The 18390-nt window shown below is 35.9% G+C and overlaps 4 protein-coding genes across 7 annotated transcripts; 2 read left to right on the top strand and 2 right to left on the bottom strand.

The window, feature by feature from the left end:
* Positions 1–99: 99 nt before the first annotated feature.
* On the bottom strand, positions 100–4348 carry LOC8266336 (4-coumarate--CoA ligase-like 9). Its single transcript, XM_002511175.4, has 6 exons — positions 2975–4348; positions 2253–2442; positions 1435–1580; positions 1280–1347; positions 621–723; positions 100–450 (listed from the first exon to the last, which is right to left on the bottom strand). The coding sequence occupies exons 1-6, from the start codon at positions 3989–3991 to the stop codon at positions 325–327; spliced, it is 1650 nt and encodes a 549-aa protein (XP_002511221.1). The 5' UTR covers positions 3992–4348; the 3' UTR covers positions 100–324.
* Positions 4349–5033: 685 nt separating this feature from the next.
* Positions 5034–10171, top strand: LOC8266335 (WD repeat-containing protein 74). Its single transcript, XM_002511174.4, has 12 exons — positions 5034–5211; positions 5317–5429; positions 5534–5563; positions 5646–5776; positions 5882–6061; positions 6154–6217; positions 6314–6421; positions 6889–7042; positions 8019–8108; positions 8402–8457; positions 8644–8701; positions 9755–10171. The coding sequence occupies exons 1-12, from the start codon at positions 5130–5132 to the stop codon at positions 9907–9909; spliced, it is 1221 nt and encodes a 406-aa protein (XP_002511220.1). The 5' UTR covers positions 5034–5129; the 3' UTR covers positions 9910–10171.
* A 170-nt stretch (positions 10172–10341) lies between these two features.
* On the bottom strand, positions 10342–12967 carry LOC8266334 (mitochondrial pyruvate carrier 1). Of its 2 annotated transcripts, none has more exons than XM_015726502.3 (5): positions 12680–12967; positions 11842–11945; positions 11671–11725; positions 11433–11568; positions 10342–10642 (listed from the first exon to the last, which is right to left on the bottom strand). In XM_015726502.3, exons 2-5 carry the CDS (start codon positions 11932–11934, stop codon positions 10600–10602), a joined length of 327 nt encoding a protein of 108 aa, XP_015581988.1. In that variant the 5' UTR covers positions 11935–11945; positions 12680–12967; the 3' UTR covers positions 10342–10599. The 2 variants fall into 2 exon arrangements, with proteins under 2 accessions (XP_015581988.1, XP_002511219.2); XM_002511173.4 differs by having other exon boundaries at positions 12675–12966.
* A 336-nt stretch (positions 12968–13303) lies between these two features.
* Positions 13304–17044, top strand: LOC8266333 (beta-glucosidase 24). 3 transcript variants are annotated; one of them, XM_048372641.1, is made up of 15 exons: positions 13304–13532; positions 13733–13832; positions 13919–14037; positions 14137–14206; positions 14358–14416; positions 14505–14580; positions 14691–14768; positions 14859–14946; positions 15112–15361; positions 15482–15597; positions 15693–15913; positions 15997–16031; positions 16128–16233; positions 16376–16484; positions 16632–17044. In XM_048372641.1, exons 2-15 carry the CDS (start codon positions 13742–13744, stop codon positions 16816–16818), a joined length of 1605 nt encoding a protein of 534 aa, XP_048228598.1. In that variant the 5' UTR covers positions 13304–13532; positions 13733–13741; the 3' UTR covers positions 16819–17044. The 3 variants fall into 3 exon arrangements, 2 of the variants coding, with proteins under 2 accessions (XP_048228598.1, XP_015578517.1); XR_007215432.1 differs by lacking the exon at positions 13304–13532 and having other exon boundaries at positions 13609–13832; positions 16128–16270; positions 16632–16671; XM_015723031.3 differs by lacking the exon at positions 13304–13532 and having other exon boundaries at positions 13615–13832.
* Positions 17045–18390: the final 1346 nt, after the last annotated feature.

The following is an 18390-nucleotide window of genomic DNA, read 5'->3' on the forward strand; positions in this document are numbered from 1 at the left end:
CGTATATATTGTTTAGACGGCAGGGCAGTGCAATTAATCATGATGGCCATTCTTCATAATGTTTGTCTTTTACGTTATATAATCAACACCAAGAAGATCTCCCGAGTCAATAGGATAAATATATTATTGGCGTTGGTACACATTTTTGGTGATGTATATATAGCTTGAACAATCAAGAATTATCACCGATCGAGTAGTCCCTATAATTACTGACTAGCCATTGGAATCTTCAAGCTATGGCGCCGGAAATGGTGAATATCTTGATATGCATTTCTCTACCAAGGCTAAGGTGCTGTGTTCTCATATTTGTTTGAAGTGACTGGATCATAATTTGGAAGAATGATCGGAGATGGCAAGATCCACCAGCTCCCTCCTCAGGATCTTTCCTGCTGGAGATTTTGGAATTGCATTTATAAAAGCTACTCTCCTTATCTTCTTGTATGGTGCAACCTACAATCACACAGACGACTAGACAACGTAAACAGAAGAATCCTACACACTAGACTAGAAGCATTAAGAGCTAAGTTCAGTTAACAGGATTAACAATATTTTGCCTGAGGCAAGCGAAGCTTGGTTTAAATATTTATATTTTTCTTTAACTGAAAAGTGCAGAAGCATGCCTGTTTTGCAATGAAATCCATAACTTCAGCTTCTGTAATATCAGATCCTGGTTTTCTCACTATATACGCCATGGGGATTTGTCCTGCCTCTTCATCAGCATACCTGCTTCCGAATAACAAAAATGGATAAAATAGGAGGACCTACTGGCTCTTCAGAAGAAAAGAGAACATGCATACGCCAATGAATTCATCATAATATAGATTATGGCACTAATTACTCGTCGATATCTTTCGCCCTTTGATACTATCAGTTTCCACTCTATTCCACTTATTGACTTTAAGAATCAAGAATCATCTTATGAGCATCACTTATTTCATAGGAATAAGATTTTAGAAAAAAGAAAATACAAAGAAGTAATGATTTGGTAGCAAATCTTGCAACAAAATTAATTTTCTGCATGTTGGACCTCATACGATACTTTATGCTTTTCGATTGGAGATGTGCATCAGTTTCTTATACCTACTGATAATTATTGTCTCTTTATTCACAAAGTTGACAAGGAGAAAGAGATTCATGAAAAAAAACTTTAGAAAATAAACTAGAAACATAGAAGCATGAGTGGCTGTGCTCAGAAATTGCAATACACAGAAAACTAAGACACAAATATAATGCAGGTATGCTGTTTTTAGAAAGATAATTAAAATGGCTAGACACTTACGGAACCACAGCAGCATCAGCAATTTCAAGATGGGAGTGAAGTAACTGTTCCAACTCAGCTGGAGGCACCTGCAAGTTATTAGAAATAAGATGACATTGCAAGGGAGTGAAATCTCATTGTCTATGGTTTGGGAAGAGCCAGGATGATTCAATCACCTGATATGCCTTGTATTTTATCAGTTCCTTTAACCTATCAACGATATAGAGGAACCCTTGGGAATCGAAATAACAAATATCTCCAGTCTTTAACCAACCCTCTGAATCTAATGTTTCAGCAGTTGCTTTCTCATTTTTTACATAACCTGCCTCAACACCAATAGAATTCATTTTAAAAAACAAGCATTTATTAGAAACACCAAAATACTTGAATGGTTTGCATATCTTTACATGTAAGTACCCAGAAAGCAGATGTTAAGACAATCATCTGGGGGCTATCAGTTTCTAGTTCATCATAATAATTAAATACGTAAAGTAGATTATGTATATTTACATGACAAGATTAGGTGGCCTTGAGCTGAATATTGTGTAGATTTTGGTTCTAGAACCAAATTCAAATGTCAAAACACAAGCTCGAAGCAATAGTCCGAGGAAAATGACCACCTCAGCTGAGGTGATATCAGCAGAGGTCACAGAGGCAGAGCTCCCTATTGCATCTCTGGTATAAGAAAATGAACATGTAATTAAGATATTCTACATTCCCAAGTCTATGAAATTAAGATATCCTAAGAATACATTCCCAAGGCAATCCACACCTCAACAAAAAGATCCTAATGCACCTCCCATTCCCAAGTCTATGAAACTAAAACAAGAAGCCTTAGACATTGTCAAGATCATTGCACAAGTTAAGCACAGCCTTGAACACAATGCCATCACCAATACTAATTTTAAGCTTCAGCCACACATGTTGAACGACAAAGTATAACCTCTAGCACAACGAGCAAGAAGGCGATGTCAAGTCTACAATCACCAATTACCTTTCATGAGAGTCGGCCCTCGCAACCAAAGCTCCCCTCTTTGGCCAGGAGGCAAGGCCTCTCCATTTACAGGATCGACAATCTTAGCTTCCATATTTTCAGCCAGGCGACCAACAGAACCATGCTGCTTGAATTCTTCAGGACTTATCATCCTTGCTGCCCCACCTCCAGTCTCAGTCAGCCCATATCCCTAAAACAAATTACGTTCATTATTTTATCAATATTGACCAACACCATCAAAATACAACAACATTTTCAAATAGGAGTCATACGTATCAATTATCATATCCTAAAAGGCAGCCGCTGCCTATCAGCTTTCAGAAATTAGGCTTCGTATCTTTGCAGGTACCTTTTAGTCCCAAAAAGGGATCCATTTGACGCACTGAACATGCACACCCCAATCAGCATATACTAGATTTAAAAAAGTGAGTTGCCAATCACATTATACAATACACGTAATTACCAAATAAAATAATCACAACATACACGTGCCTATAATAATCTCAAATAATTGAGCTCTGACTGGTTTGAACTTAGACACCTCATAGAGACTCAAATACCATCGTGGAAATTTATCCTGATAGGCAGCTTTCTCTCTTTCCTAAGGAACGAAACGAAGTATTAATTTTACCAAAAACCATATCATTACTAGCGTAGCAAATTCTTAAAAGTATAAAAAAACATTTTTAATCAAAACAACTAACTCTCAAGAACCCAATTACCTGGGAAATCTCCACCTGTGGAAATTTATCCTTGAACCTATCGGAAACATCTTTACCCAAAGGTGCGCCACCACACCCCAAGAACAACAAAGAACTCAAGTCATACTTTTTAGTTAAATCAGATTTCACCAAAGCCACAATCAACGGTGGAGAAACCGGCATAAATGCAACCTTATACTTCTCCACAGCTCTTAACATTCCTTCAAAATCAAATCTTTCCATCAAAACCACTGTCTCTCCCATAGCAAATGCTCTTACCAACATAAAGAACCCAAACACATGAAACAGGGGCAGCGTAAAAAGTGAGACTGGCTCAGGTTCGGGTTCGTTCGGGTCTGTTTGACCCTTGTTGTGATAAAACCCCGAGATCAACGCTATTATATTCCGGTGAGTCAAGCTTACACCTTTGACTTTTCCTGTTGTTCCTGATGAATAAAGAATAGCTGCCGGGTCGGACTGGTTCACGCTCACATACGTGGCAGTGTTTGAATTGTGAAGAAAAGAGAGAAACTCCGGGGAGTCGATCAGAATGGTGCCTGAGGGCGGAGAGGGAATCTTGTGAGCTGTCTGTGAGGTGGCGAAGGCAATTTTAGGCTGAGAGAGTTGAGTTTGGTGAGCGACCTCCGAGTTAGAACTGAGGGGGTTGGCGGGAGAGATAGTGAGGCCAAGAGAGAGAAGAGAGAAGTAAAGAAGAGGGACGTGGAGGGAAGCTGGACAGAGAATGAAAGCGACGTCGTTTGGAGATAGGGAGAAGTGAGTTTTGAGAGAGAAGGAGAGAGAGCGTGTTCGGTTAAGGAATTGGGAGAAGGTAAGAGATTCGGCTGTGTTCGAGTCTATAAGGAAAGTTGTGGCGGTGAGGTTAGCAGTGGTGGAGTTAAGGAGAGAGACAGCGTATTGGGCAATGGAAAGTGGCTGGTCGGACGGTGGTAAAGGAGTCGACGGTCTCAAGCTATGAAAAGTTTTGGTTTCTTTGCAGAAACCATTGTTCGGATCAATATTTGATGTTACTGTTGCCATACACAAAACTGGAAAAAAGATAAAAAGAAACCTGTGAATGAATATATGTGGTAGCGACCGGTGATAATGAGATTGTGAAGTAAAAAGAGAGGGTTGCGGAGATAGATGGATATAAATGCGCTGCGCAGGACGGCCACGGGCCACTGTTCCAGGAGCGAATAGGAAGTTGTCGTTTGAGATTGTTACGGGTGGCAGAAGTGTCGTTTAGCAGTGTGTGGATCAATGAATGATAGTCAGCTTGTTGAGGTGTGGAGGAACGTGTTGAAGTTTCAAACAGAGTTAGCGAAGTTTGACTGTTATTTATGGAATGAAGATGCGAGGATGACATTATTTGTTGGTTTAGAGAACGAGAGGGATTCCCTTCCATATATATATATATATATATATATATATTTGCTTTTCCTGCCACATAGTATTTGTATTCGGGGTGATGAGTGTTGACCCACTCCTCGACATCTTTTCTTTATTTTATTTATCTTTTTTTATACAATTTGTGTGTCTGACCGTATGTCAATCATATCCTTGCATTAGAATCAAAATTTACAGTGCTGAAGTAAAGAGCCAGAGCCCCCTCACCACCACCATCATCACTGTCCATGAACAAGACTTTGAGAAAAAATAAAAAAATAAAAGCATGAAACCACACTTAACCATCTGATGTGCCAGTATCATGGCATCGTCGGCTACAAATTGTTCTCTGTTGGTTTTGCAAATAAAAATAAAGGAAATATAGCAAGAGTAGTTAAAAACTTTCCCTTATATATTTCCACTGGAGAAAGGCAGATGGGCTAATTCAGCACGTTTTCTTTCCCTTGTTTATTTTAATATATAGGCAATAATAACTATAAAATAAATAAGGTGTTTAAAAAGCTCTAAAAAATCAACTTAACATGGATAATAGAACTAATAAGGGGACACAATTATAAATATACAAATCTGAGAGAAACTTTTCATTAATTTTCCAGCGCTAATTTGTAAATACTGAAAGCTTAGTGGAATGGCTTGAAATAAAGTAAAGAAAAGGGACCAATAAACAAAAATATTCAAAAGAATAAACGAAACGAACAAGAAGAGCAAGGATTAGGGTTTAAGGCTTTAGCTTCTGCGTCGTTGTAGAATTTAATTATAACGAATAACCATGCCGAGAACAACCACCGTAGAAACTCCTGGTTGTCCTCAACTTCGAGCCCTAACTTTCGATGCACTTGGTTTCACTAAAGGTACATAAATTTATTGCTCATTATATCCTTTTTCCAATTGCATTTTAGAAAAAAAGAAGAAGAAAGAAGTTAAACTTTTAACTCTTTGAATTAATTATTGTTTAGTGATCGAGTCTCGTGGTGATCGAGGAATCCCTCAGGTTGTACAGAGATGGGGTGATCCTGACCCTTCAAAATGCGTTCTTGCTGTTTCTATTGATGACCACAAACAAGATCCTGTACTTTTCTTTTTTAGCACGTATATGTCTTTTTATGTTTGTGAATATAATTTAACAGTTACTTAAGTTAATTCATTAAAAGTTTTTGTGATTTTTTCGTGCAGTTGTTAGCTGTTGGAAGAAAAGATGGTGTGGTGAGTTCTATTCTTTTTGGTGGTACTTAGTTATAATTACTAACTTTTATGACGTTATTAATGTGAATTATATGGATTACAGATTGAAGTTATGAATACACTTAATGGGCAAATTCAAGCTTCAATTTCTAATGTTGGTGATGCTGATGCTGTTAAACCTCAAGATGATGCTGTTGCTGGGTTGCATTTGTTTAGAAGACAGAGATTATCTGGGTATTTTTTCTTTCTTTCTTCTCTTTTAATCCTTTGGGACTTAGACTATGTGATAAGTAAGGATAATTGTATAATTGCTGATGGATGTCCTAGTGAAATCTGTAGGTCATGCAATTTGCTTACTTGCACAATGAAAGGAAATGCAAGCATTAGGCCCCTCGAATTTAATGGTTCATCTGCAGATAATGCAAGTAGTGATGGCTTGAGAAACTGGAAAGTTTGTGCTTCTGGTAATATTTTTTGTTCTAAAGTGGATGGAAGTGAAAATTATGCATTATTTGGAGGGTGAGTGCTGTATAACTTTGCAATATTAGGTTCAGATTTGACATTTTTACTTATTTCTCATGTAACTAATTGCCTTCTGTTCTCTGATTCAGGAAATCTGTGGAACTTAATTTATGGGATCTTGAGAAGTGTTCGAGGATTTGGAATGCAAAATCTGTGAGCAATGCTACCTTCCATCAGCAAACTTATTCTTGAATGAAAACATCAATTAAATGTTTATTTCAAATGTATTAATATCTTCACATTTTCCAGCCTCCTAAAAACAGCCTTGGTATTTTTACTCCGACATGGTTTACATCTGCAACATTCCTGAGTAATGATGATCACCGTAAATTCGCAGCTGGCACCAGTAACCATCAGGTATTATTTCATATAAAATACTTTTCTTGTGTAGGAACCAGTAATTGGATTAAAATGTCTTGAACATGGCATTCTTGTGGACGGCTCTAATGCAGAACAAGTAAATTTCTGTAAAATATCTTCTGTTATGACAGTACATAAAATTTCATCTGCTATGAGAGTCCATATTTTTACATTTTTTATTTGCACATTATGTCAAGCCAATGGGAGCTGTAATGGATTCTATTACTCCAAAATGGGGGAGTATCATATATTGGACATTTTGTTTTTAAATTTGCAATTGCATGCAAACAAGAACCTGCTGAGCGCAATTCATTGTCTTTACCACTTATCATCTTCTGTATCCCTTTCTCTGGTCAGAAACCAACATTACCTTTGTATTATTGGTGTTTTAGATTATCTTCTTCCCTATTCCAATGAGAATCTTCTTGCTAACATGTGTCTGATATCTCTGGCTGACCTAACAGGTCCGCCTATATGATACTTCTGCTCTGCGCAGACCTGTAATTTCATTTGATTTCCGTGAGGCCCCCATCAAAGCAGTCACTGAAGATCAAGATGGCTATACAATCTATATAGGAAATGGGTCTGGTGATCTTGCTTCTGTGGACATACGCACAGGTACTTGAATTGTATTCATATATAATTGATTCCTTCCATCCCTTTTAACTAAAGTATTAACTGTTCTGCTTGAAGAATATACAATGTTTTCTTTTGAGTGGTTTGAGTGGACTGAGTTTCCTTGTGATTAGGTTAAGAATAAGATGTCAATTCCATACTAGTGCTGCAAGTCAAATTTATTGGCATAACTTGGCCTGTTTGACATAAAAACAAAGTGGGGTTTTATTATCTTGTCTACAGGCTATGCTGCTGAAAAATTTGACTGAGGTTGAGCTTTGACTGCATTTGGGCTGGTCTTCACCTCAACACTGGGCTAGAGTAGTTTCAGGGGGATATCCTTTTCTTTTTCAGGGATCTGGGATAATTGTTCTCTGTTTATGCTTCACTCTGTGGTATGGATAGATTGAATGGTTGGAGCTTGTTTGTTGAAGCAGTGGTATTGGATCTGAATTGTTCTTTCTTAATGCAATGTGGAAAATTATGGGTTTGATTTTTTCTTTAACTCCTCGTTTGGTGCATTTTGTTGAAACACCAAGCTTTGATTTCAGACACCCGGTTCATATGAACTGGCAGTGGCGTTTTCTAATTGAAACCCTGCTCTATATATAGTAATAGGCTGTCTTTTAAAATTAGTTAGTGCAATTTTGTTTAACTTGCTAATGTAAATTGTTTTATCATTCATATGGTCACTTTTTCCTGGACCCTGCAATTTACACTAATAAGATTCTGTCTTTGTTGTCTGAATAGGGCCATCAATTTCGGCTGGCCTGATAGTTCCTCCATCATAGTTTTCTTTGGTGTCCTTTGCATACATGTTTGTTATATATTTACAATGATGCAAGTAGCATTATCCGTATAAGATTGCTAAATATTTAGAGATCGAGCTACAATTTATTCTTTTGATGCAGATGTTGCCTCCCTGTTGCTCCTGCTATTGTTCAAAAGAGTTCTGTTAACAGTACATTTTCTCTCTCAGGGAAATTGTTAGGATGCTTTTTGGGGAAGTGTTCTGGAAGCATCAGATCCATTGCCAGGCATCCTGAGCTACCTTTGATAGGATCTTGTGGTGATTATACGACTATGTTTTTTCTACTTTTCTTATTTAGCATTCACAAACATGTGAGCTATCTGTATACTCTTCTCTCTGGTATGTGCTTGTGTTCCTATCAGTTGTTGGAGATATACAGATATGTGCTTCTATGCAGTCCCATCTTTGCTATTTTTGCACTCATGTCATGTCAGTAGCCAAGTGTTAAAAACATCATGGTGTTTTAGCTGGTCCAGTTAACTGCAAGTCCTGTCTTGGGGCCTTTTTTTTTTCTTTTTCCTGCTCGTCACTATTTCCTTTTCTTTTTCCAGGTCTGGATAGCTATCTGCGCTTGTGGGATATTAAGACTCGACAACTTCTTTCAGCAGTATGTTCCTGGACTTCAATGTTCTTGTAAAGTTTAAGAAATAACCTGTTTACAACATTATGTTTTCTTTCATGGTGTAAATTACCACTTAGAAATTGTTAGTAGGGTTTAGATAAAATTTAGAGACTTAATGCTGATTTGAGTCTCTAGGTCGTGTGTTCTCTAACTTTTCAATCATTCATGCAGGTATTCTTGAAGCAGCATCTAACAAATGTTGTTTTTGATTCCAGTTTCTCGGAAAGAGGTTAGTTTTTTCTTTCTTTTCGAGTGGATTTAGAAATTATCATAGTTGTTAAATGCGCTCTTGAAGTGCTAGGTGCATGAGGCACAAGCCCTAGCGCCTCAACCACTAAAAGGCGGGCAAATTTAATGAGGCCTGCAGCTTATTATTAAGGCACGCCTCTGAAACATTATAGTTTAAGACAGTTATTCCCTCCTTTTCTTCAATAAGATCTGCAGCATTATGTAAGTCACCTTGTGAAGATCTCATGCATGCCAAATGAGAACAAGAAAGATTATAAAAAAGAAGCCCATGTTGCTTTAGATAAGACAAACAGTCTAAATGAGGGGAATAACATCGCTTACTGAATTATTTTACATCATGCAACTATGTTTTCTATTTTCTTTCTCTCTCTCCATCGTCTTTCTTCTTTAGTCTTTTCAACTCCTTCACTCTAATTCTTCTTCACAAGTTATGGCCTAGACCTGGGATCTGGTGTGTAAAAAGTTTATCTTAATTATGTAATTATGACATTTAGTTAGTTATTAAGCATTGCCAGATAATGCTACACTTCATCTTTCATTGTAGTGGATGGGTTATTTCAGGGGTTTCCATTTATTGTAGTTGCTTTAGGTGTCTGTATATAGGGTAGGTAATTGCTCCGGCATTGGAATCAACACTGGTTTTGATTAATTGAAAGATTGATGCCATTTTTTTGTCTTCCTCTGAAAGAGTAGTAGTTTGGTCGAGGAAAAGAATGATAAATTCTATGTTACAATTACAGACTTCCACGCAGCAAACTTTTGATCCTCATGGGTTACTTGTTAGCTTAGAATAACTTGGATGTTTGACGTCCCCAAATATAGTTGGCTCTTGGAGGTAGTGAATTTTATAGTACTTGAAATTCAATAAGAGTACAAGTGTCCCTTTTGAAATTGCTCGGCCCCAACATCATTCTTATAGTTGTTGCCTTTTTCTTCATGTTAGTACCTTCTGTGAACTTTGCAAATTTACCAGGCTGCCACTGGTCATTCTAGCCTAGCATGGCTACTGATTATGTTCATGTTGTGCAAGCAGAAGTTGAGGTGGAATCACAAAATTCTAATGTGATTCAACATGAAGATGAGATTGGATCGGTGGCTGTGAAAAGAAAGGAAAAATCTAAAGAGAAAAAGGGGGACAAAAAGAAGGCATCTAAAGGAAATGACGGAAAGAAGAGAGTTAAAATCTAAGGAAAAGAGCTGTTGCGTGGAGTGGATAAAGCAATGATTCCTGATTACCTGCGTATACTATCACCATTTAAAGGAATGGGATCTCGCTGTGCTAGTAGATTGGTAAAATGACTGGAGCACACAGGCGCAGTTGTGCAGCATTTTTGAGAGGAATTGTATTTTTTTTTTATTCACAATTTTTGTTTTAAGATAATTTTGTAGACAAAACAGTTCATGTAGACAACTATTAATGCCATGGATTAGTTCTACTTTTTAGTTTTCATCTCTGCTGCTGCTTGTTAATGGCATGTAAGTGCAGGAAGCAGGAGTAATACAGCAGTTAATTATATTCAAGCTGTCATCATAGTTTGGTTTATGGAAAAGGTTTATGGTAAATACGATAATGAAATGACTTTTCTTGATAGCTTACAAGTGCACAGGGCTAGAGGAGTATAAACTAAATGATTAATGCATTGTAGTTATGTTATTGGATCATAAATTCACTTATTTTGTATGCTAATGTGAGAGAACTAGTGCATACAATCATTGGTGTCAAGCTTCACTTGTACAATCAAATTCAAGTTCTTTTCAAAAGAGTTTTAACTGACAAAACTAACATCAGTTTTCTGAAAATCAAGATAAGAATCTCAGAAAAATGGGCAGCAAAAGGAGGAATATTGAATTACTGTAGTATCTTTTGGCCACATTAAGTTACTCGGATGACTCTTTTTCTTTTTTCTCTGATGATAGGTACCTGTGGAAAGCAACAAAAATAAGAGATGCCGATATCAGAGACTATATGTTTGTTTCCGTCAGTCCAAACAATGAATTTGACTGATAGAAAACAATATAGCGACAAGAAAATGCTTCAAGAATTCTATGGAAGTTTTCAGCAATGGCTTGAGCCTAGGAAATAGTTACTTGCAGCCTAAACTCTCAGTTTTAGTTGCAACTGCAGCTACATTGGCATAGGTCAACCGTGAGATGGCCACAGTTGCAGCTAAAAAATGTAACATCAGGCTAAATTTGGTTGTTTATTATTTAAGTCAGTAACCCCAGCAATAAATTAAGAGAAGGAAATAAAAATGGAAGAAAATGATTAACCACAAAAATTCTGAACTATAACTTAGACTAGTGACACTTAAGAACTGCCTAAACTTAGGGACTCGAAGTTTCAAAAGGCAACAACATCACAACATCCATTATGGATCTGCAAGGACTTCATTTATTTCATGTTAATTTTCTGATACTGTATCATTGATTTAAATAAGCCTAATAAGTAAATAGGGAAATTATTTCTCAATCATTACAAAGTGAGGCAATATTTCAGAGGGATCACCATCTAGAGGTGGTATAATGAAGGTTTTGCACTAGTTAGACTACAAATCAGGCTTTTGTATATTTTATGAGGAAGAAAGGCTACAGTACTGGAACCTTTCTCCAAAATGGGCAGAATGGTTATTTCTGTTTAAGTATCAGTGCCGATATTGTGACTGAGAACGAACAGTGTAATTTTAACACAAAAGACATGCAAAGATACTCACCCTTGAGCCCTTGCCCAACGAGAAAATTGATAGAGTTGCACAGTCTCATTCGAAGCATGACATGCTAGAAGTAGATAGTTACGAGGCTGTACCATCCATGCAAACCTCATGAACAATGCTGAATAAATACACATTGCTGCAGCACAAAGAATGAAGGAAAGATGAGAACCAAAATCCTTAATACACATTAACTAGCAAGAAAAACAATTCATTTTCTTTCCAAACCAGAAACTTTTACCTCCTGTCATATTTCCAGAAATCATTTCCGGAGGTTTTTTCATGTCCACCAACCCCTGTTAAACTCACCAGATACAAACACAATAAGGACATAATAAAAGAAGTAGAATGTTCTGCAATCTATAGTAAAAGTGGAAAGGGATATTCAAAATATAGAGGTAGTGAGACATACAGCAGCAACAAATCCCCAATTAGCAACAGGTCCCCAGAAATGAGTTGTTTTAGGACCAACTGGACTGTTCAAGAATGCTCTGAATGAAGCCATATTGAATACCTCTGTAGTAGTTGCAAATCAAAATAGAGGTCAGGACAATCAAACCACAGGGATTACAAAAACCATCAGTTAAAACATAGAGAGAATTTAAAGTATGGTCAATTCTAGCACATCATACGAAAGCCTAAACTGCAAACCGACAACAACCAACTTGTTCAAACCAGGTCCTTATAACTGTAAACTAAAATGAGTTTGTTTAGGAAGTCTAGAACTATAGATGTTAAAAATCAATTTAATTGAATTCAAATTGGTCAATTCCGGTGTTTGGAAATTAAGTAATCCTAAATTCAATTCTTTGAGCTTCAAAGAATCAGGATATTTTGAAAGAAAAGAATCATGCCAAAGATGATAGATTTCGCAAGAACTAAATTTAAAGGGAATATGCACAAGATTATAACCTGAACTAATATGTCAGGTCAAATATACTAAGTTTTTCTTTTAATTCCCTCAATTAGAGCTTAAATTAATACTTGACTTTAAATCCTTTAAACTAAATGAAAAGTTTGACCATATATTTACAACAAAAGGAAGAAAAAAAACAAGTTGAAAAATAAAATGTATAATCAATTAATCAGTGATAAAATCTCCAAAGCCTCTCTGTAACCTACGAATATGAAAATTTCATCCTCCCAAAATCTAAGACTAAACACAAATTTATGTCTATAAGTTACTATTGTGTGCTTTATACGTATAGATGAAAGGGCAAAGAGAACTCAACGTGAAAGCGTTACCTGACCTGAGATCGCCGGAGAAGCTGGAGAGCACGGTGGTGGATGGAATCGGAGGATGAGAGAGAAAGCGTTGCGAGGATTTGGTGTTTTTAGTACAGAGATTGGTGAAGAAAATGGTTTGGAATCGCCGATTGTGTGCGGTCGAGTTCAGAGTAGGTATCAGTTTTAGCTAATAATAATAGCGTAAAAGGCTTTGTTGCTATTACTAATAAGGTTCAGATTAGCTCCTAAACTTATAGATGAAGATCGAATCAACCTTTTGACCTTTTAGGAGATCATTTTAGCACACAATTTCTCTTTTTTTTTTTTTTTCAGCTCAAATAACCCCTCGTCAGCAGCTGATAGAGAGAGTTATTACACTCTCTAAACATAAATAAAAACTTATTCTAATAATATTTTTAATTTTAGATGAAATTTCAACATTCAACGCTCGTAACTTTTATAAAATATTACAATAAAAAATAAAATAAAATAATTAAAACAAAACAAATTAAAATTTTTATAATTAAAATAAAACTAAATATAAAATTATTATCTCAAATTTTTACTATTAAATTTTGAACTGTACTCTCATCTTGTAAAACAATTGTATTTAAATACTAGGGTTTGATTTTTAAATGCAATAGAAAACTTAATCGAGTTGAGGTTTTTGAAGTATTATTCTTTTGGAAAGAATATATGAGTAATATTATATTTCTCTGCAAATTGGAAGGTTTGTAAAATCATGAGAGAAACACAGGCGATTGTAATTTGTGGTTAGGTTAACTACAATAGAATGGACATTATATTGAATAAGAAGTAAAAATTAACAAGAAGAATCACAGGAAAAACCTAGTTTAGTTATTGACCGACTTTAAGGTGAATGCTTAAAATCCGGCAACATTGGCTTCTTGATCGCATCTTTTCGTGGTCTTTATATGCAAGAAGAAACACGAATGCACGCACTAACTTGTTTCCATCCTCCTCAACTTCCACGCGGAAATCACGTCTTTTAATATATTATTGCTTACAATTTTTTTAAAGGAAATGATTAAACAAAGATTGATCTATTTTTCTAGGAGGTTTTCATGGCGCTTTCATCTCCAAATTCTGTTTCACTTAATCTTCTTCAAATTGCTGCCTTCTCTTTGCTATCCTGCTTCTATGCCCTAGAACATGGTCTGCGCTCCTGTTCTTTCTCTTGTTTATTATTATTAACTTTCTTCATTGCTTTTCTCATGAGAGATCTTTTTTTCCTTTTTTAGGAATACCAGTGAAGGTGGAACCACAAATAGCCTTGAGGGCTGAAGATGAAGAACATACAGTCAAGAGATCAGACTTTTCTAATGATTTCTTGTTTGGAGCTTCTACTGCTGCCCTGCAGGTAGACTTTCGCGCATGTGTGTGTTTCCATCGATTGATTAAATCCAAATATCTTGTACAAATCAAATTCTTACGACTGCCATTGTATTTTTGGGCATAGATTGAAGGATCAACAAAGAGTGAAGGGAGAAGGCCAAGCATTTGGGACACGTTTTTAGAGAAACACCAAGGTTGTCACTCTAATTCTTATTATTTAATCCATATTTAACATATTTATATACATATATGAATATGGTTTCTTATAATAGCTAATAAGTCTTGGAATGGTGATTCTTATTTGCATAATTTCTTTTTATGATTTTTTATTTTTTCATTATTCAGCTAAAGTGATTGATGGAAGCAACGTGAATACAGCTATTGATTCTTACAAACGCTACAGGGTAAGTGAAGTATATTTATAAGTATGCATGTATCTCTTTCATGCAGAAAAGCACTGAGACAATATTGCTAACGTAATATTCCCTACAGGAAGATTTGGAACATTTGAAGAACCTTGGAGTAAATGCCTACAGATTTTCCATCTCTTGGACCAGGATATTTCCTGGTACATTTTTGCCATTTTTATTTTCATCTGCTGGTGTAAGTCTTCTGCTATACTGGAAAAAAATAAATTCCTTTCTTCTTCTTCTTTTTCTTTCTTTGGAATATATGTAGGTGGTTCCTTGAGTGGCGGGGTGAATCAACAGGGCATCGATCACTACAACAAGTTGATTAATATATTAATGGAATATGGTAAAAGCCTATAGTACGTACTGTTTTTAATCCATATACTTGCATTTATATTTATTTCATTCTTACATATTCTGTAAATTGTTCAATTAGGTATCAAACCTTTAGTGACACTGTATCACTTTGATCTTCCTCAAGCCTTGGAAGAGAAGTATGGTGGCTTCTTAAACAGCTCAATTTTGTAAGTACAATGTAGGTTTCATTATATTTCTCTCATATTCAAGTGAGGCCTACACCCCATATGTAAAAATTATTTGTTTTGTGAATCTAGCAAGAAAGTGAAGAGGAGAGGACGGAGTAGGTTTTCTAAATTGTCGTGCTCTTTTTTTTTTTCTTTTTCTCCCAGGAATGATTTCAAGGATTACTGTGATATTTGTTTTGAAACATTTGGAGACAGAGTAAAAACTTGGATTACGATAAACGAGCCACTAATGATTGCACAGCTTGGATATGATATAGGAATTGCCCCACCAGGCAGGTGCTCAAAAAGAGCAGATTGTGCAGCTGGTAATTCGTCCACTGAGCCTTACATTGTAACCCATAATCTTCTACTCTCCCATGCTGCTGCTGCCAAGCTTTACAAGGAGAAGTATCAGGTCAGCAATTTCTCTCCACTATTCTATCATTGTCAGGATTATGTGCATTAGGATATAAATATATTTTAATTAACATTGATTGATAACGCTTAATCTAGCAAGTGCAATCTCGCTTTGCAGGCGAAACAAGGGGGAGAAATTGGAATTTCCCTCGTAGGAAAATATTTTGAGCCTTTTTCTGAATCAGTAGATGACAAAACTGCACAAGAAAGAGCCTTGGACTTTGAATTGGGATGGTTAGCAAATCCACTTAATGCATAGTTTTGTACATCTTCATTTATTTATTTATTTTTGTTTTTGGGTTCTTCTCAACATAGGATTTGTGCTTTAGGTATATAGAACCATTAGTATATGGTGATTATCCCAGTGTGATGAGAGAGTTAGTGAAGGACAGGCTCCCTACTTTCACTAAGCAAGAAAGGAAGTTAGTGAAGGACTCTTTTGATTTTATTGGCATAAACTACTATACATCAAATTATGCCAAAAGCATCCCAATAGATCCAAATGCTGCACCCACCAGCTACACTTATGACCAATTTGTAGATGCCACAGGTAAAATTAATTTCCTTACCATTGTCCACTGTCCTTTTTGATTCTTTCTCCTCTACTGCTATTAAATGAAATCGTGACTGCAGCTAAGGCCAAAGATGGAGTTTTCATTGGCCCAAAGGTAGAAACATAATCTCCATTACCGATTTGCTTCCTTTTGGTGGACCGCCTTTATATTGTATTCATATACATGTTTTACATTTTTGGTCATGTTTAGGCTGAAGGATATACGGATATTTATGTTTACCCAGAAGGGCTGCAGAAAGTATTGGAATTTATCAAGCAGAAATACCAAAACCCTAAAATTTACATAACCGAGAATGGTTGGTGCCCAGTTTTCAGTACCACATCTTTTAGTTGGTCTGTTCCATGATTTAAACTGCTTTTTGTTTTTTTAAAGCCTTTAGCCTTGTAGCAGCTATGTCTATAGCATTAGTAACATATTCTTGACACATTTGGCTGCAGGAGTAACTGAGAAAAGAGATGATAGCCGTGGACTGATTGAAGCACTGGATGATCAACATCGGATCTCCTATATTCAGCAGCACTTGTATCGGGTCCATAAAGCAATTAAGTAAGTCATCAAAGATTAGACTAATCTTATTCCTAATCCTAATATGCTGTAATGTTGGCCGATCATAATTATGCCATTAAAGTATTTAATTACATTGTATGTTTTTGTTTCACCTGACTAAGAACTTCACTTGCCTACACTTGGCAGGAATGGGGTGAATGTAAAAGGATATTTCTACTGGAGCCTATTTGATTCCTTTGAATGGTTAGGGGGATACACAATAAGATTTGGACTTTATTATATAGATTATAATGACAATCTTAAGCGCATCCCCAAGATTTCTACCTTGTGGTATCATGATTTTTTGCAAGGTGACAGAAGGCAGAGCTATTAAACATACTGTACTTCTGGTATTACAATGCATGGACACGACGATATTGAGACATACGAACTGATGATTGCCACAGAGACATGATCTTCAAGACCCAGAACATGACTATTGCTAAAATACTAAAGATGTAGTGTGGAAGTGTATATAAGTAAGTCCAGTCATAACCGAGTTGTTCAACAACAACTTTGTGTATCATTTCTTTTTCCTAAATTCATATTCTTTTTTGGCACATCCCTCGACACAACTAAAACTGGTATTGTTATTGAAGAGCTCTATGACTGTTGCAATTAAAACACAGAGATTAGGTATTATACACATATAATTATTAAGTAATTAGATCTTCCAGCCTTGCTGCATAATTAATACAAAAAAACTAATTGTATGCAGATTTAGCTTTGTTCGATTTTGAATTGGGATCTACCCATAATATGGAATTTAGAAATCCAGTCTAGAAAATGTAAAATCTAAAGAAATTTTCTACAAGAAGAGAAATGTAAAAAAAAAAAAAAAACAGATAATTTCTTTATAATTTAAGAAAATAGAAGAATAGAAAAAGAACGTACAATTATATATATACATGTTATCCAATAAGTACAATAGTTTTCCTCATTTTAATTTTCTTGAAAAATAAATATTTGAATCTTAAAAAAAAAATCTTTTCCATTCAATGTTTGGATCCTCAAAAGTACATGATAAAGATTAAGTGATATTTATCTTGTAATCATTTAATGTCTAAAATTAATTAATAATTAAGAAAATTTGGTTAGATTAAAAGGAGGGTTATTATTTTAAGATGCAAGTGCTGGTAATGCTGCTTAGCTATTCGTTTTCTGTTAGCACATTTATCTTTAATTTTTCTTTTCTTATTCCTTTGCGTTCTATGTAAGAAACAAATTAAATTGACACAATGCTCGTGATGTCTACTTCCTCTCTTACTTCTGCAAAGAAATTTTTGTATTAATTGTCTTTCTCATTTTGTTTCAGTTAATTTTCTTCAGAATTTTGCCATTACTTTCCTAGTCTCTCTGGTTGTGCTTGCTCGTGGTTTGTGTTGTAAGATACATACCGTACTGTGTATAGGTATTATATAGGTATATTGTTTGATATGTATACGGTGTAGTAAGGTAGAAGTGTAGTCATATATATTTATTTTTTTGGTCTCATTGGGGGTGAGGGGAAATAGAATTCTTCTCAACATGGTATCAGAGCTAGGTGAGCGGCGCAACGGAAGCGTGGTAGACACTTAATCTACAGGTCAAGTGATCGATCCAAAGGAAATATAGTTTATTTCGAGGTCCAAGAAAATATTTTTTTTTCGAGACGCGTAGCTCTCTTCAAACCCTAAGTTTTTTTTTTTCCTCTTTCTTTTCTGTGATTTTGGGGACATGGCTGACGGCGGCGAAAAATCTTCTTCCAGTTATGGCATTGGCAGTGATAGGAAGATCGATGTCTTCTTCTTAGGATCCTCGGATAATCATGGTAATCTCATTACTCCGAATCAGTTGAATGGAGACAACTACGATGAATGGGCAAGGGCTGTACGCACAGCTTTGCAAGCGAAGCGCAAGTTCGGGT

Source organism: Ricinus communis, chromosome 4 (assembly GCF_019578655.1).
Source record: "Ricinus communis isolate WT05 ecotype wild-type chromosome 4, ASM1957865v1, whole genome shotgun sequence".
Taxonomy (NCBI): Eukaryota; Viridiplantae; Streptophyta; class Magnoliopsida; order Malpighiales; family Euphorbiaceae; genus Ricinus; species Ricinus communis.

What these genes read in the sequence shown, in the direction of transcription:
- LOC8266334 (XM_015726502.3), bottom strand. Translation starts at nt 11,934, where the DNA reads ATGGCTTCATTCAGAGCATTCTTGAACAGTCCAGTTGGTCCTAAAACA. An exon ending in ATTGGGGATTTGTTGCTGCT is followed by an intron (nt 11,726 to 11,841) that starts GTATGTCTCACT and finishes TGAGTTTAACAG; the next exon opens with GGGTTGGTGGACATGAAAAA. An exon ending in TTCTGGAAATATGACAGGAG is followed by an intron (nt 11,569 to 11,670) that starts GTAAAAGTTTCT and finishes TTTGTGCTGCAG; the next exon opens with CAATGTGTATTTATTCAGCA.
- LOC8266335 (XM_002511174.4), top strand. Translation starts at nt 5,130, where the DNA reads ATGCCGAGAACAACCACCGTAGAAACTCCTGGTTGTCCTCAACTTCGA. An exon ending in TTGGAAGAAAAGATGGTGTG is followed by an intron (nt 5,564 to 5,645) that starts GTGAGTTCTATT and finishes TATGGATTACAG; the next exon opens with ATTGAAGTTATGAATACACT. An exon ending in AGAAGACAGAGATTATCTGG is followed by an intron (nt 5,777 to 5,881) that starts GTATTTTTTCTT and finishes TGAAATCTGTAG; the next exon opens with GTCATGCAATTTGCTTACTT.
- LOC8266333 (XM_048372641.1), top strand. Translation starts at nt 13,742, where the DNA reads ATGGCGCTTTCATCTCCAAATTCTGTTTCACTTAATCTTCTTCAAATT. An exon ending in ATTCTTACAAACGCTACAGG is followed by an intron (nt 14,417 to 14,504) that starts GTAAGTGAAGTA and finishes TATTCCCTACAG; the next exon opens with GAAGATTTGGAACATTTGAA. An exon ending in GAGTTTTCATTGGCCCAAAG is followed by an intron (nt 16,032 to 16,127) that starts GTAGAAACATAA and finishes GGTCATGTTTAG; the next exon opens with GCTGAAGGATATACGGATAT.
- LOC8266336 (XM_002511175.4), bottom strand. Translation starts at nt 3,991, where the DNA reads ATGGCAACAGTAACATCAAATATTGATCCGAACAATGGTTTCTGCAAA. An exon ending in AGGGCCGACTCTCATGAAAG is followed by an intron (nt 1,581 to 2,252) that starts GTAATTGGTGAT and finishes GTGTTGAGGCAG; the next exon opens with GTTATGTAAAAAATGAGAAA. An exon ending in TGGATTTCATTGCAAAACAG is followed by an intron (nt 451 to 620) that starts GCATGCTTCTGC and finishes GTGTGATTGTAG; the next exon opens with GTTGCACCATACAAGAAGAT.